Here is a 15,708-nt window from a genome sequence, read left to right on the forward strand (position 1 = left end):
CTAACCATCATTCCACCTCCTTCCTTCCTGAAGCCATGACTTCCACACTACCCCCACCTCTACCCCTCGACCATCCAACCGAAGAGTCTATCCCAGCGTACAATCGACACAAGGAGGAGGACGACGAAACCGAGCCGAGAGGTCGAGCGTCTTCGGATCCTGCTGCCGTCGAAGCTTCAGCTCTCGGATCTCGTCCTACTCGTTGGTGGCAGTTCTGGAGGTTTCCAAAGAAGGCGAAGATCGTGTTGGGGATGGTGGTGCTGGCTCTCGTTGCTCTAGTAGCTTCGATGATCTGGTACGGTGTCCATCGAGCTCAGGAGAGGAAGGCGAACCCAGCTGATTTGAGTGCCGCGAGAAACATGGTCGAGCCAGAGGTTCGTTCGCTGTTTATTCTTGCTCACTTGGCTCCCCGGCTGACTTTTCCCTACATCCTCTCTCAACGCCAGATTTTCACCTCCCTCGTCGAAAAGGACGGCGATCTCCTCACTCCCTTCGAGTTCTCAGCGCCGACCATCTCCAACCGACGCTTCTTCGCCGAGTCTAGCACGCCAACCTCTAATGCAACCGTCCTCACCTCTTCCTCCCAACTCCTCCAACTCCCCACTGCCATTTCCTCCTCCTCCTACTTCGTTAAGGTCTTCGGGAATCGCTCAACGGACATCATATTCGCGTCCTCCCCCGAAAATTCAACGGACTGGACGGCTCAAGTCTCTTCGTTTTGGAAGGTCTCTCCTGGAGAAACTCAAGAGGAGAGGGCTCAGTGGGGAATGGATCAGCTGTCTAGGACGGTGGGAGGGTCGTACGGGTTCAAGCTGGATAGTTCTCAGGGAGATGGTGCCGTCGGATTGGCGTTGGAGGTGAGTTGACGACAAGCGCCGATCCTGCTTCGTTCGCTGACTCCCACTGCTTGATAACTTTCTCAGACTGTGGGAAACGATACCTTTAGAGATGGAGACTTGTTCACCGTCGCTGCTCTTCCAGATCTCTGGCTCGACTCGTCCATGCTTTTCAACGTGACGATCTTCTCGATTCTACGCTCGACGACTTGAGGTTTCTTCAACAGCAGCTGGAGGAACCACCTTCCGGGATCTACGAAATTACACCTTTGACAGCCTGGACGTCCGTCTTGCAACGGGCAGCATGTTAACGGAGTACGACTTTGTGAGTCTCTCTCGCGACGCGACGCGCATCTCTCTTTTTCCTTCGACTCACCTCTTTCTCCCCTCCTTCAAGCCTCTCTCTACCCGTATCCTCAACATCTTCACCGGAAGCGGAATCATCGGCTTCTACTCTCTCGGCTCCGGAACTCTTCTCTCCCATGGAACCATTCAACCCGTCTTCACTTTCCCTCCGGAGGACGCGCCTGCCGCCTCAGCACCCTACAACCTCACTCTCATCTCCACCAACGGCTACATCTCAGCCAACATTACCTCCATTTCTCTCTCCTCTTCTCCCGGAATCAACCTCGACGCTACCTCCCTCTCTCCGTCCACCACGTCAGGCCGAGAAATCAAAGTCTTCTTTCCTCTCTCCTCCTTCAACGGCACCTTCGAGCTCGCCTCGAACGACGGATCGGCTACCGTAGTTCGAGCGGATATAGGATACAACGGGGCCGTTGGGTGGCTCAATTGGGGCGGGAGGAGAGGGATTGAGGTGTCAAACGAGGTGAACGTGGTGAAGGACAAGATGAACGAGAATGGGAAGGGCAGGGTGAGGTTGAATGCTGAGAAGGGCGATGTAGGGTTGAGTGTTGGACCTGGGAACTTTGCTAAGCTCTGAGTGAGTATGAGTCTGCTATTTGAAGATCGAGAGGAGAATAAACGACGCGTCGAGCTGATTCCTTCGTCGATCTGCTTTTCGTGCTTTGCTTCTCAGTGATTGAAATGAGCGAGCTCGAGCACCTGATTTCAGGAGCGATATCCGTCCGAACGAAAGGAGGCGCGTCGGTTCGTCAAGTTGAGTTCGGACGACGAGTCTTCGTCGATCTTCAGTTGTTTCGAAAGGACATCGAGAGCAGTACAATAGTATCTCTTAATCAGTCTTAGAGAAGAAGTCTAAAACAATAACATGAACGAGTCTCCGAAAGGTACACAACGAAAGCCAAACCGAAACAAACGAGGCGAAAAACGAACCCGAACGAAAACCAACGACGCGTCTCCCTCCTCGTCTCCCTCCCCCTCTCTCTCTCTGCCCCTACTTCTCCATCACTCCCCAAACCTCCCCGTCCCGGCGTTCACACCCTAGTTCCTCCCAACTAATCCACCTCCCATCCCTCGCAACTGTGACCCCTCCCTTCCTCACCTTCCTCTTCACCCACTCCCTCACCGCCTTCCTTTCCTCCCTCTCGCCCTCCCCGCCTGTAACCCACCACATTCTACCCCACCACTCCCCCAACAGCTTCTTCTCTCCTCCGTTGAAGTGCACGGCGATGGGGAGTGTGCCGGAGATGCGGTTGAACATCAGTCGCTCCGAGGGAGGGGAGGAGAGCGCAGAGGAGAACGAAGGGTGCGAAGGAAGACCCGTCGACGCCCGCATGAACTCGACATCCCTTTGGGAGAAAGTCATGGTTTGGAAGAGTTCACTCTCGAAATCAGGGTGCAACGAGCTCTGTCCTTTCCTCGGGCTTGTTGTCGAGAGAGGTTCGGAGCGAGGAGAGTTGAGATCGTTGAAGTAGGTGGAGAGGAAGAGTTGTTGATCATCCTCGGTCTCTGGGTCTTGAGTGAGTGATTGGGCTAGGAGGGAAGTGTAGAGTGGAAGGAGGAGGGAATGAGGGGAGAGGATGGTTCCGGAATTGGGGTAGCGAGGGCGGTTCAAAGAGAAGGTGTACCCCTTGGGAATAGGTGAAGATGAGGGGAAGACAGGGTGAGTTGGAGAAGAAGAAGAAAACAGAAAAACAGAGGCGTACAGTAGCAAGTTCTTGTCCTGTATCTGTCTCATCCCCGTAGATGTTCGAAGGGAGAGTCGAGTTTGGAATGTCGATGCATTCGAGAGGGTTGGGACCGGGTGGCCAGCACCTTTTGTCGGCTCCTATGAGGACTCGAGCAGGGTAGGAGAGCTACTTCGGTGGAAAGAAGGGAGAAAGAGAGAGAGAGAGTAGTGAGCTGAGTCTAAGATTCGAAGGCGGTTTCGACGCGTCGAACTTCGCAAGAGTGCGGAGAGCTCGGACGACATCAGAGGTGCTCTTTTTGGAGACGTGACTTACGTATTTACTAAGGAGAACGCTCGCGGGCTGCTGAAGCCAGACGTCGAAGGCATCTGAGACGACAGAGGAAGAATGGATGGAAGGGGGTGAGGAGGAGGGGAGGGTGAGCTCGAGTTGGATGAAGAAGAAGGAAAAAGACAAACGAGCTCACCAATCATGAAGATCAAGTCTTTGGGATCCGTTACGTTCTTGCTGATGTACTCGTGGACTCCTTTGACCTACGAACAGTCGAGAAAACAGAGTGAGCTGAACCTCGACTCGACGCTCCTTCCTTTTCTCCGAGCTCACCTTGATCTGCCTCGCCCTCACTCCAGTAGCGTTGGCTCCCCAGTTGATAACTAAAGGCTCGTAGTCATGCAGCAGGGTCGTCAACAAAGTCTTGCAGAACTCTGGAGTGCTGTGAGTCGCTGGAAGGAGGAAATGAAGCTTGGGCGTCGAAGCCGAGGGAAAGAGGTCGAGGGAGGAGTCGTCCTGCTTTTTTTTTACGTTGATTAGGATGAGGATAGAGAAGGAGAAGAAGGTAACGAGGATAAGAGGTATACGCAAGGAGTGTTTCATCCTGCGAGAGGGGCGTCGTTGAGAGAGAAAAGAAGGAAGGAAAACGAGGTGAGCTCGAAACCCTTCCCTTCCCTGCTCAGTTTGGTCCCTTCTCCCACGATGATTTATTTTGTTTCCCACTCTGAGAGAGGATCGTATCGAGGCCATCTCAAGTTGACGCCAAATTATCTCGTCAGATTCTCCGGCGAGGATGAATTTCCTGTGCAAGCGAGGAGATGTCGGGCAGGAGGAGGCAGTCCATCTCGCCTTTCCTTTTGATTCGGCATGAACCACCACCATCTCTCCTTCTTCTTAGATCTCTTCGTGCATGTACACGCCTTCTCTAGAATCACCCCATCAACAGAGAAAAACTTCTCCGCAGGCCCAAGGTCGTCGACCTCGACCGATCCTTCCCCCGCTCGTTTCGACTTCAACGCCGACGTCAACTTCCTCCCCTTCGATCCTCTCCCCTTCTTCTTCCTCCTCCTATCTCTACGGTCAACACGTCCCACCCTCCTCCCCTTCGTCCTTAACCCCTTCTCGAAGTATATACGGAGTTCACCATCCAGGCTCGAGAGGAGGAGGGATCCGGTCCAGCTCGGCTTCGTCTCCTCCTCCTCCTCCTCCTCCTCCGTCGTCCTCCTCGCCCTCGTCCGCTTCGAACTGGATGAGCTCGTCTCCTTCAGACTCCAGGATAGCGAGCGTTTACAGCTTCGGATATAGAGAATCGACGAGGTATACATCTCCTGACCCGAGAACGAGGAACGGAACGGCAACGGCGGAGGAAGCGGAGGAGAACGAAGCTCAACGATCCTCCTTCTCCTCCTCCTCCTCTTCGACTTTCCCTCCTCCCCTCCCACCACCACCACCACCTCCTCCAACTCCTCCCATAGGACCCAATCGAACGAGCATGTCCTCCAGCTACTCTCGATCTCCCCTTCCTCCTACCAACCACTACCTCGCTTCTCCTCCGCCTTCTCCTCCTCGACCGTCGACCTCCTCCTCCTCTCCAACTTCCTCAGTCCCTCCTACGCCTACACCCGCTCGATCTATCCTGGAACAAGGAGAAGAAGAAGAACTTCAACGAGTACTCGAGCTTTCAAAGCTCACTCATCGCTCGGAGACGGTATCGAGAACGTGGGAGGACGGAGTTGAGCTCGAACTCGACGCTCACGAAAGGGAGATCCAGGAAGCTAGGAAGAAGGAGGAGGAGGATCTCAAGAGAGCTATGGAGGAGAGTTTGAGGATATCTTCACAGAGGGGAGGGAGGTCAGGCTGGGTGGGAGAAGAGTTTTGGGGTCAGAGGTCGCCTCGCTCGCCCGTCGCTTCCTCCTCTCCAACACCTCCTCAACCTCAGCCCTTCCCTCGATCTCCTCCAAACCGCCAGTCTTCGAGACCCCTACCCATCGCGCCTCCCTCTCCTACCTCTCCACATCAAAGTCTTCCTCATCCTCATCCTCATCCACCATCTCACTCCTACTCCTTTCCAAACGGACTCGTCGCAACGACTTCAGCCCGTCCTTCCTCCTCCTTCGCACCTCCCACCTCCTCAGCCTCGCGCCGTCAACCCATCTACTCCCGAGCGGTCTCCCTCCCAGCCTCTTCGTCCAGCGCACCCTACGTTCGGACAGCCTCCACCCGTCGAACCACTTCCTCCTCCCTCTTCCTCGCCAACCCTTCCTCCGACACTCCCCTCCCGGACCTCGTCGAAGCAGCCTACGCCAACAAAGGAGCTTCAGAACTCTACAACGCTTCCGTCTTACCAACGATTCGAGGAGAAACGTGGGAGGGAACGAGCGCAGAAGCGTCGGGGAGCAGTAGCGAGGCCGCTCCGAGAGTTCAGGTGCAGAACGACCAGGACGCGTTGGATGAGGACGGGCTGTTGAGGGATGTGGCTCTGAGCTCGGACCTGGAGGACGAAGAGGAAAATCGGAGTGTAGTGCTTGAGCCGGACGAGGAGGAGATTGAGTTGCAGAGGAGGAGGAGGGAGGAGATGAGGAGGGAGTCGTTTGTGGGCGGGGAGGGAATGGACGCGTCGTTGCTGGGAGCAGGGGAGGGCAGGGGCGCTCCGGCTGGGTTGAGATTGGCGGATTTTAGTAGGAGGCTCAGTGGTGGGAGTGCGATTCTCGAGAACGAAGAGCTGGTAGGAGGAGGGACCAGTTCGGTTTCGATCGAGTCAAACTGGGGAGGCTTGGGTAAGTCCTTTCTATTGATCCTTTTCTCTCGACACGCCCGTCGACTCAACTCGCTCTGAAACTGACTCTTCTTTTCGAACGCTGTTGGGTTGATACAGGTTGGGGACACACGACTCTCTCACCTCCGATCCAAGCGAACGCGGCTCCCCTCACTCTTCACCCTCTCCCTCCTTCACCTATTCTCCCGAGCATCGCTATTCCTCCGAAGTCACAAGGAACCTTCTACATCAAGGCGCCGTCGTACGGAACTCTCCTTTCGGGGTTGTTCACTCAAGCCAACACGGTGAGCCTTCTTCGTCCTCCACCTGTCGGTTTTGCTCGAACGCGTCGCTGATCTTTCTTCGTCTCTCAATACAGACCATCATCGGCTCCGGCTCCTACCACCTCGCCGTCCAATTCGTCAAACTCTCTACTCCTTCGTCCTCCTTCGCCTCATCTACCACCGAAACAGGAGAGTTCTCCACCATCCTCTGGCTCGAGGACGCCGGGGAGGAGCCATCAGGCCCTCTCTCTCCAAACTCTTCCCCTCACGCTCTCACGGGTCACCACAACGGTTTCCGATCTTCCGTCTTCCATCCAACAACCATGAACCCCAATCTCCCCATCTACGTCCCTTCCCCTTCCCACCTCGTCAAAACGTCGTCCAACCTCATCCACACCACTCTCCTCCAACCGATCAACAGTCAGCGATACAACTCCGCTCCTCCTCCTCAAGCTCAACACACCACCCTCCTCGCTATCCCTCCATGTCAACCTCCTACTACGACGATCAATCAACTCGTTAACCACCTTCTCGCTCTCACGAGTCCCACACCTCAAACGAAAGCCATTTCGAGGAGGCTCAACACCATCGTCGCTCAGTACACCGGAGGCTCTTCCTCTTCTTCCTCCGGAGGAGATTTCTATCCTCCCGTAGCACCGTCGACGTCGCTGATCTCTCCCAGTGGAGGAGGGTTGCTCGACGATGGACCTTCCTCTTCTTCTCTTGCCGTCGGAGGAGGAGCGACGGAGGACTGGTACGACGATGCGGACGATCGAGTTCTTGGAGGAGGAAGCGGGGGTGTGAAGAGTTGGTTGAAGCATAAGAAGACGATGGTGGTTTCGAAGGCGGCTGGGAGGGCGGGGAGGAGTACGATGATGGGGAAGAAGAGCGAAACGCTGGCGGCGGCGAGTTTTATAACACCTGTGAGTTCGCAGCTCGCTTTTATGTCGGAGAGGAAGGAAGACGGTGCTGATTTCCTTGGTCCCCTCTCGTTTTCAGTTCTCGATCCCCGTGGAGACAACGACGCCGGAGCAGCAGCATCAGCAGCAAGGGAGGAACGAGTAGAACGACGCGGATCTTTCATTCTCCCTTCGCCATCCTTCCAACATTGATCTCCTCCCTCATTCGCCCTACATCCAACACTTCATACTTCTCCCATCCCTCACTACACACATTTCAACCCCATCTTCTGCTTCTCCGCCTCATCGTCGTTTTCTCGCTCGTCCGCTCGGACGCGTCTCCTCCATCTTTCTTTTCGGACCTCAGCTTTCTTCCTTTCTCTACCTACCTACCTACCTACACTGTTTACTTCCCCTTCGTTTTTGGTTTCTCACGCTCTTGCTTTTCATCGTTTCGTTTCGTTTCGTTTGTTTTTCTCCTTCATGACTTTGACGACCTCCTTGATCTGGAACGCGTTCGTCTGACTTCCTTGCCCTTCGAGGGACGTGTTCATCTGGAGTGTCTAGTTATCGTGAGCTTTGAGATCGAAGGCTGTTCCCTCTCGAGCAGAGGAAGAGGAAGACGACGCGTCGATTCTCCTTTTTTTTTCTCGCCTTTCGTTCTTGCTCGCTCCTCTCGTCGCTTCAGACCTTCCCCACCATCTCTCTTATACACACCTCTCCCTCATCTCCTGCTTCTCAGCTTCGCCTCCAGAATCCTCCCAGCAATCGGAATCCCAAACCGATTCCCTGCCTCCTCTCGCGACTCGTCCCGTCGTCCGTCGTCGTTCGTCGGACTCGATCCCGCCGACCGAAATTTCATTCATCTCCTCGGCTGATGCTCTTGAGATGCTCCTCCCGAGTCTTTCTCTCTCTCTTCCCCACCTCTCTCTCGTCTGGGGTCCTCTTCGGCTCGACTCGTCCAAAGTTCTCGACGCGTCGACCTCTCTCTCTCTTTCTCTTCTCTTCGACAGCACAAACCCCTTCAGCGAGGCCAAAAGTCGCTCAAAAGGGAAAATCTGCTATGCAGAGGAGAGCTGACAGGCGGGGTCAGTTGTAATTAAAACCGAGCGGAGAGACCGCAAAGCAAGAAGGATGGAGAGAAACGTTGGGGAGACTCTCACCTTTCATTGGGGAAGGGGTCGCCCCGCGGTGAGCTTGAAGCTTTCGAGTTCGTAAACGATCTCCCCTCCCCTCCAACAACCAACTACTTCCCTCTTCTGCTCCTTTCTTGATTCTTCTTCCTTTCAGAATGTGTGAGTCTTTTGTTCTTCTTTCCCCTTCGATGGGTGGGATGACGAGCTTGGGAAAGGAGGAGAGGGTGGGCGGATGGGAGGATGGGAGAGAGGTCGACTGTGTGACGTCCTTCCTCGAGCTCGTCCCCTCCCCAACGAGTTTCGTTTGGGATGAATGCGTCTGAGGGAGGAGATGGCATAGATGCTCTGTTCGCGAGAGGAACAAACTTCTCTACTGCCAGATCTGGTCTCGTTCCTGCTGGCTGGCTGGCTGGCTGGCTCGATTCATTCGTCCTGTTTTCGGTTCAAGCTCAAAACACTCTCGTTCAAACTGATCTGACCTCTCCCCTTCTTCTTCTTCTTAGCGCCTCACCACCCAACGCTCACTCCCATCTCCACCTCCTCCTCCTCAACGATGAAACGAGCTCCTTCGCCACCCAACAGCACGAACCACCACTGCTCCTTCTCTCCTTCGCCTCTCTCCTCGCCTTCGCTCCTCCCCTCCCCAACCTCCTCGTCCTCCTCGTCCTCCTACTTCTCTCCTTCCTACCACCAACCCACCACCTTCTCCACAAACGACGATCGTCCACCAGCACCCGAACGAAGAAGATCCAGCGGAGGGTTCCCTAGGAGTCAGCCTTTGAGGCCTATGCTCGGGTTGACCTCGTTAGCAGCAGGAGGAGCAACGGCGCCGTCCGAGAAACCTCAGTTGATCCCTATCAACGGAATGAAGGCTGGACCGGGGAAGGGCAAGGTCAAGATGTTGGTGGGCAGGACTATGAAGGTGAGCATATTTTTCTTCGTATATATAACAGGGAGGAGTGTCGTGTGCGCCCTTTCCCCTCGTTTCGTTTGGTCGGAAGGTTCGAGCGAGGGGCATTCCGATCAACCCTTCGCCTGAAACTGACTCTCGTTCCTCTTTTGGTCTGCAGTCCACCTTTGAACTCAACCTCAACTGTAGAGAACTCTCTCGAGCAGAGTAGTCTCTCTCTCTCTCCTTCATTTTTTCTCGTTTCGTTTCGTCGTCCCATCGCGCGTTCTCGGCCCCCCCACCCATCCCGTTTTTTGGACTTGTTCCTTGTTTTTATCGTCCTCCTCTCCCCTTCTCTCCCTTGTTTACTTTGCTTAGTCTAGTCTTCCCCTTCTCTCACGTCCCTCTCTTTCTCACCGTTGTTTCTTTAGTTCCCTCTCCCTCCCTTGACCCACCGGTCTCCCACACTCTTCCGTTCGACTCGCGTCGTCGTCCTCTCCCTTCGTTCAACCTTCCCTTCTTCCTTTTGACATCTCCTCCCTTCTTCTCGTTTTGCATACCTACCTCTTTCTTTCTCCTCTTCGTCTTTTTTTCTGCTCTCTCTCTCTCTCTGGACGTTCTTTGGACCCTTTGTAACAGATAGACCTACGATCCGGTCTCGCTCTTTATGTAACCCTCACCGTCCCTTCCTTTTGATATATATCTAATAATGATGACTTTACTACGTTCTTGTTTGGTGATGTGTGAGAGGAGGGGGAGATGGGGGATGGGGAAGGGAGAGGAGAGGAGAGTTGAGGTGGAAGGGAGAGGCGAGCTTCGAGGAACCCGAAAGTCGGGGGTTCTGCTGGTGCACTCTTTGTTCGTTCGGTAAAGCTCGTAGACTACTATCATGCATGTGTTTCGGTTTCGACGGGGAAATGAATCCCTTCTTCGAGAGGAGAGAAGAGGAGAGGAGAGGAGAGACGAGTCTGCTCGCTCGACTGCTAGCTCGAGTCCTCGACGACGCGTCCCTCTTCTAGATACCTCTCGCTCTTTGTTCGCTTTCGTTCTCGTCCTGGAACCCTACTGACCACCTCTACTAAAACCTCAATTCATCTAATCGAATCTACATCATCGAAACAAGCCCAACCAACCCAGCAACCAGTCCCACCCTCGTCGTCTTCCCAGCCGTCTCCCCAAACGCGCTTCCCCTGAGCGTCAGACGTCCCGTTCCCGCTCCCGCCGTTGGACGTACTGCCGTTGATTCCCGAGATCGGTTCGGTGGCGTTGTAAGCTGGGTAGGTCAGGTTGAGGGTCTCACGGGGGGGAGTAGGCGCCTACGGGGAGAAGAACAGCAAGGAGGAGGAAGGAGGAACGGGCGACGGACGCGTCGAGTTTTGGGACAGGTCAGTATTTCGCTCGTTTAGCGCGTAGAGGGGATGGGATGGAGGGAGGGAGAAAAGACGGTGGTATAAAGATGGATAGTGTTTTGGTTCAAGGTGGGGGAGAGGAGACGAAAGACAGGAGGCTGGAGCTCACTTCCTTGAGGTCTGACTTCGAAGGGTTCGGAAATGGCGTAGATGTTGCTAGGGTTGGCGTACTCGTAGAACTGAATGGTATCTGGGTTTAGACGGATCGGTGGATAGAGGAGAGAGAGAGATAAGGTTCAGTGGACTCGTTGTTGCTGTGGGGAGGAGGGGGAGGAGAGAGACGAGACGAGACGACGTGAGCGCGTACAGTTCGTTCCGACCTTGAGGTAGACGTCGTCTGAAACGCTCGAAGTAAAGTTTGTGGGAGCAGGAGAGCTCCCTTCGACGCTTACTCCAAACCAACCGGTACCACTGAAGGGAGAGCAGAGAGCGAGAAAAGGAAATTTGAATCAGCTTCCGAAGTCATATATCTACAGGAAACGGAGAGCGCGTCGCGCCGTCGTCGGGGAACGCACTCAAGAGACGAGTTGGTGTTGAAGGATCGGCTCGCAAAGAAGGCAGGCTCGAGACCGGTGTAAACGCTGGAGGTGGGAAGGGGAGGGGAGGGAAAGCTCGGGTCAGCCCAAGCGCGACCAGGCGGTGCGAGAGGTTTTCAAGAATCATAAAGGGAGATGGAACGTTACATGTTGTTTCGCTGAGGGAAAGGGAAAGGGAAAAATCAGGAGAGAGAAAGGGAACCGATGGATCAGATAGAGCGAGGTAGGAAGCGGAGAGGCTGCTGAGATCCATCTGCGTTCTGGACCCACCAACTGTCGCTTGAGGGATGAACGATCGTCAGTTCGGCCACAGCTGAGGACGCGAGAGCGAGGATGGGCAAGAGGTAGGAGGAGAGCATCTTGAAGGGGAAGGAGAGGAAAGGAAGAGAGGGGGATGTGGTTGGAAGGAAGGAAGAACAAGGGAAACCTGTTTGCCGGTGATTCACCCGACCAAGGTTTCAATTTCGAGACGGAAGATCCGCGTGGCGGAGCTCGTCATTCGGGAGGACAAAAGCTGCCCAGCGTGGCTTTGTCGTCTCTAGATATCGAGGTTGAGGGATAGCAGACCATTCGGAAGGTTTTGTAGAAGTGAGACCGAAGAGGAGCTTCCTGGCAACGAAAAGAAAACACAACGTTGAGCGGAGTTCTCAGCTCGTCGTGATTTCTGTCGCACCTAATTCCTCGCCCAGCGGTCCCTGCTGTTGTGGTTCGACAAAACAGATGTAATATAGATAGGACAGGAAGAGTGAGCGAAATGTCTCTATCTTGTGTCTACAGTAAAATCACCAAACACAACTCGCTTCTGCGGTCCCGTCGCTCTTTCGGGTTTTCGAACGCGACTCCTTCTGCCCTGCCGTTGATGAACCAATGCCTCTCTCATAGATCGTACCTTCCTCCGTCCTCTCTTTATCGCTCGAACAAAAAAGGAACGAGTACACATCGTCCGTCCCAATCCCGTATCTCTCATCTCCTCGTCCTCCCCTCCCCTCCTATCACCCTCTCCCGCGGCTCCCTCGTAGACCTCTTCAGGAACCGCCCTCCGAGAATGGCATCCCTACATAACCAAGAAAAGACTGGTCAGATCGGCTCCTCTCGAAAGAAACAAAAACGAGTCACGTCGAACTCACCTCTCCCGCTTCGACCTCTCAAACTCCTCCTTCGTCTTGCTCATCTGCTCCTCCGCTTCCCGCCGCCCGTCCACGAGGATTTGGAGAGCCGAAGCGATGTAGTTCTGTTCTTGAGTCTTGATGTCGTCTGCGAAACAACGAGGGGAGGAAGGTCAGCGGGACGAAGAGAGGAAAGAAGTGTCGTCGTCGAAGAAACAAGAGGACGAACCGAAGAGCCTCGACTGATCCTCCACTGCAGTTCGCGGAGCCAGCATCTGCTTCGAGAGAATTTCAAGACGAGTTCGGTCGTCGATCAAGCTCTTCAGCATCGTTACCAAGCCGTTGAAGCTCTGCAAAAAATACCAACGCGTCGACGAGCGAGTCAGTTCTGATCTCCCTCCTTTCTCCTCCATCTCCTGTCCAGAGAGACTCACCATCGCAACCTCTCCCACTCCTAGCAGCTTCCCAAACTCCCTCCGTTCATCTCCTCCTCCCATGCCCAGCGTCCTCCCAACCTTCTCTTCCCAACGCTCCGCGTTCACAACGCCCAGTTCCCGCTCGAGGGTTCCGTCGAGTTGACCAAGGGAGGTTTGGCAGGCAAGGAGGGAAGAGGGGAGGGTTTCCGAAGATGAGGTGTGAGTCTGGAGGAATCGGAGCGAAGAGAAGAGAGGAAAGGAATCAGAGTGGGAGCGAACGATGAGAAAGGACGGGGACGACGAACCTCAAGTGTGAGAGCAGACGACGACGCGACGAGGGAGTCGTACACTGCTTGAAGGGAGGCGATCTCGGTAGACAAAGTAGACTGGTTCCACAGAAATAACGTCAGAAAGGTGATTCGTGAGGCAGGGCAGAGAGGAGAAAGGAGACTGACCCGTTCTTCCTCCAACTCGACGAGCTTCTCCCTCGTCTCGACTCGTCTGGCGAGGAGATCCTGTCCGTAGGAAGAAAGTTTAGGTACCAGGTTGGGCTTCACTCGACGAGCTACTCGTAGATCGACCTGAGCGAGGATTTCGGTCCTGGAAAACCAAGGGGACGTCAGATGAACTCGAGACAACGTCGAGGAAAGAGGATGAAGACCCACCTCCTCCTCTCCATCCCTGCTTGGTTCGACCCAAACTCCTTCCGAAGCTTCTCGTCCAGCCTCTTGTTGAGCTCTACCCTCTTTGAAGACCCAGGGAGAGAGGCTCGGCGGTCATCCGAGAGCGAGAGATGAAGGAGGTGAAGTTCCTGAGCGAGAAACGAAGAGGAAAACGACGCGTCAGGTTCGACGAAGTGCAACGAGACGAGGAAGCGGAGGAAGCCCACCAGGAGAGCGTCTCGAGCGTGTTGAGCATCAGAATCCTCGAAAGCTTCACTTTGGACGCTGTGGATGGAACGAAGGGCGAGGCAAGTCAGCGCAGGTCGTTCAAAGAAAGAGAGGCAAGAGGGGACGACGAACGAGATCAGCTCCAAAGACCGTTCGAGCTCATTTCTCAGGGTCTCCAGCAGCACCTGGGGAGAGACTTGAACCATCCGAGAGGTTAGGTTCGACGGTTCGGTGTAAGTTGAAGGGAAAGCGATGTAACTCGAGATGGATTGGAGGAGCGTTGAGAGTTCGGTCTGTGATCGAGGAAGAGAGCAAGCTCAGCGAGAGGTGCAGAACGGACGAGCTCGAGAGACTGACCTTCTGATCTTCTAGCGAGAGAGTAATCCTGCAGAAGAAAAGCTGGTCAGCTCATTCGAGAAGGCCCTCTTCCTCGAGCAAAACTCACCTCTCTGCCTCTCCTCCTCCTCCCTCCAGCTCGACCATCTCCCCCACTGCCTCTATAGCTCCCAAGCTGACTCTCCACCTCTCCCCAGCACGCATGAGCGCATCCCTCTTGATCTCCAACGCGATCATTTCCTCGTCTGTCCGTTCTTCATCGGCGGACAACAACGCGTCGAAGGTCGACTGTAAACTCGCCAGTCTCGCGTCCAGTTTGGCGAGCTGGGTCAAGGAAGTGAGGTTGATTTGGTAAGAGGAAGTTGTTGGCGGGAAGAGGGTCTGGAGGGTCGGTCGAGAGAGGTGTGAGTTGGTGAGGGGAGATTGAAGTCTGAAGAGTGAAGCGAGGAGAGGAAGGGTGAGCTCGACGAGGATGATGGAGGAGCAGGGAGAAGTGAGGCGTACCGATGAATCTCCGATCTGATATGGGAAACCTTGAGTCTTCCTAAGAGATGTAAAGAGAGGTGGTGAAGGAGGAGGTGGATCGAGCCACGGCAGAATCTGGGAGAGAGAAGGAGAAGGAGGAAGGAAGGTCAACATCTGGTTGAGCTCGTCGCCCTTTCTCTTTTCTGCCCGACTGACCTGTTGACATCCGCCAGCTTAAGCTCTTTGGTATCCCTGGTTCTCCCCCATGGATCTATAGCCGCTCGACCTGACGAGGACAGAGAAGAAGACGAGGAGGAGGAGGAAGGAGGGAGGTATTGAAGGTCGTCGACAAGCCACGAGAGAAGCTCAGGGGGAGTAGAGAGCACGAGTCGAGATGGGACAGAGGAGGCAGCCGTAGTAGGTATAGAAGCGGTGGTTGGCTTGTGGGATCTGCTGGGGATTCGAGACATTATCTCGGAGGCGGAGATGGACGTCAAGGGAGAAAAGGAAGAAGGAGTGAGCTCGAGCTCAAACTCGTCCAGCTTTCGCCCTTCGTTCGCTCCCAACATCCACTCGACTGGAGAAGATTTTCAGCATGTTAGCTTCGATTCCTCCTCCTCCTCTCCCTCTTCTTCCGACTGAACTCAAAAAGGAAATCCTCCGCTTCTGCGACCCTTCGACGCTCGCTCAAACGTGTCGAGTCTCGCTTGGTTTCCTTCGACTCTCCTTCCCTCTTTTGTCCCACCATATCGACATCAACGGAGCCGATCGATTTGGTAATATGCTCTGTGACTGTGAGAGATTAAGGACTCGTTTCACTGTCATCTTGAGAATCTTCCCTTTTAAACTGATGAACTTTGACCTCTTCTTGACCTTCCTCCCTCCTTTCCCCTCAGCCCTCCTCCTCCTCCTTTGGACCTTCGATCTCCTCCTTCCTCTCGCTCGATCAAATTAAAACATTCACTTTCACAGAACTCAGATTCATCATCCCCTCCCCAACTTACCTTCTCCACCTCGACCGCTTCAGCACTCCTACCATTCCTCTCGTCCTCAAAAGGTTCGGCTTTCGACCTTCGAGCGAAAGCTGATCGTTCCTCTCTGAACCCTCCTCTCTCTTCTTCCTTTCTCCTCCTCAGGCCCAGCAAGTTCAATCCACCCAGATCTCAGTCCTCAGTCTGCCGCTTTCCAACCTGCTCTCGGATCTTCAACCACGTCAAACGGTCAATTACAAGATCCGGGGACTCGTCTTCTCACGGCTGACCAACGGTTCCCTTCCTTTGAAAGGATCGCTTCCAGGACAACACTAGCACAGGATGCCCGAGCCCGCTATCGCATCTTTCAGCTTACAATTTGAACTGTGGTGAGTCCCCGTTTGTTTGAGTACAAATCGTCACCGGCGACCAGAAGAGATGGGCTGAAAACGAGGTTGA

The 15,708-nt window shown here is 54.4% G+C and overlaps 5 protein-coding genes across 5 annotated transcripts; 3 read left to right on the forward strand and 2 right to left on the reverse strand.

Annotated features, from left to right (window-relative positions):
* Positions 1 to 35: 35 nt before the first annotated feature.
* BDY24DRAFT_418234 (uncharacterized protein) lies at positions 36 to 1,779 on the forward strand (the record flags this gene model as incomplete). Its single annotated transcript, XM_076643824.1, has 5 exons — positions 36 to 374; positions 447 to 857; positions 924 to 1,013; positions 1,051 to 1,161; positions 1,234 to 1,779. 5 exons carry the CDS (start codon positions 36 to 38, stop codon positions 1,777 to 1,779), a joined length of 1,497 nt encoding a protein of 498 aa, XP_076493280.1.
* A 414-nt stretch (positions 1,780 to 2,193) lies between these two features.
* Positions 2,194 to 3,760, reverse strand: BDY24DRAFT_372130 (glycosyltransferase domain-containing protein; the record flags this gene model as incomplete). Its single annotated transcript, XM_076638181.1, has 5 exons — positions 2,194 to 2,829; positions 2,906 to 3,055; positions 3,203 to 3,255; positions 3,354 to 3,420; positions 3,491 to 3,760. The coding sequence occupies 5 exons, from the start codon at positions 3,758 to 3,760 to the stop codon at positions 2,194 to 2,196; spliced, it is 1,176 nt and encodes a 391-aa protein (XP_076493281.1).
* A 307-nt stretch (positions 3,761 to 4,067) lies between these two features.
* Positions 4,068 to 7,261, forward strand: BDY24DRAFT_418236 (uncharacterized protein; the record flags this gene model as incomplete). Its single annotated transcript, XM_076643825.1, has 4 exons — positions 4,068 to 5,934; positions 6,033 to 6,217; positions 6,292 to 7,119; positions 7,196 to 7,261. 4 exons carry the CDS (start codon positions 4,068 to 4,070, stop codon positions 7,259 to 7,261), a joined length of 2,946 nt encoding a protein of 981 aa, XP_076493282.1.
* Positions 7,262 to 8,676: 1,415 nt separating this feature from the next.
* On the forward strand, positions 8,677 to 9,517 carry BDY24DRAFT_187326 (uncharacterized protein). Its single transcript, XM_076636370.1, has one exon. It carries the CDS (start codon positions 8,785 to 8,787, stop codon positions 9,268 to 9,270), a length of 486 nt encoding a protein of 161 aa, XP_076493283.1. The 5' UTR covers positions 8,677 to 8,784; the 3' UTR covers positions 9,271 to 9,517.
* Positions 9,518 to 11,821: 2,304 nt separating this feature from the next.
* Positions 11,822 to 14,780, reverse strand: BDY24DRAFT_187495 (uncharacterized protein). The gene is made up of 13 exons (XM_076636371.1): positions 14,495 to 14,780; positions 14,318 to 14,413; positions 13,923 to 14,243; positions 13,835 to 13,862; positions 13,610 to 13,770; positions 13,477 to 13,534; positions 13,253 to 13,398; positions 13,043 to 13,187; positions 12,893 to 12,973; positions 12,606 to 12,812; positions 12,401 to 12,521; positions 12,193 to 12,319; positions 11,822 to 12,119 (listed from the first exon to the last, which is right to left on the reverse strand). Exons 1-13 carry the CDS (start codon positions 14,746 to 14,748, stop codon positions 12,029 to 12,031), a joined length of 1,836 nt encoding a protein of 611 aa, XP_076493284.1. The 5' UTR covers positions 14,749 to 14,780; the 3' UTR covers positions 11,822 to 12,028.
* Between the last annotated feature and the right edge of the window lie 928 nt (positions 14,781 to 15,708).

This window comes from Mrakia frigida (assembly GCF_051309035.1).
Source record: "Mrakia frigida strain ATCC 22029 unplaced genomic scaffold BDY24scaffold_36, whole genome shotgun sequence".
NCBI classification, from domain to species: domain Eukaryota; kingdom Fungi; phylum Basidiomycota; class Tremellomycetes; order Cystofilobasidiales; family Mrakiaceae; genus Mrakia; species Mrakia frigida.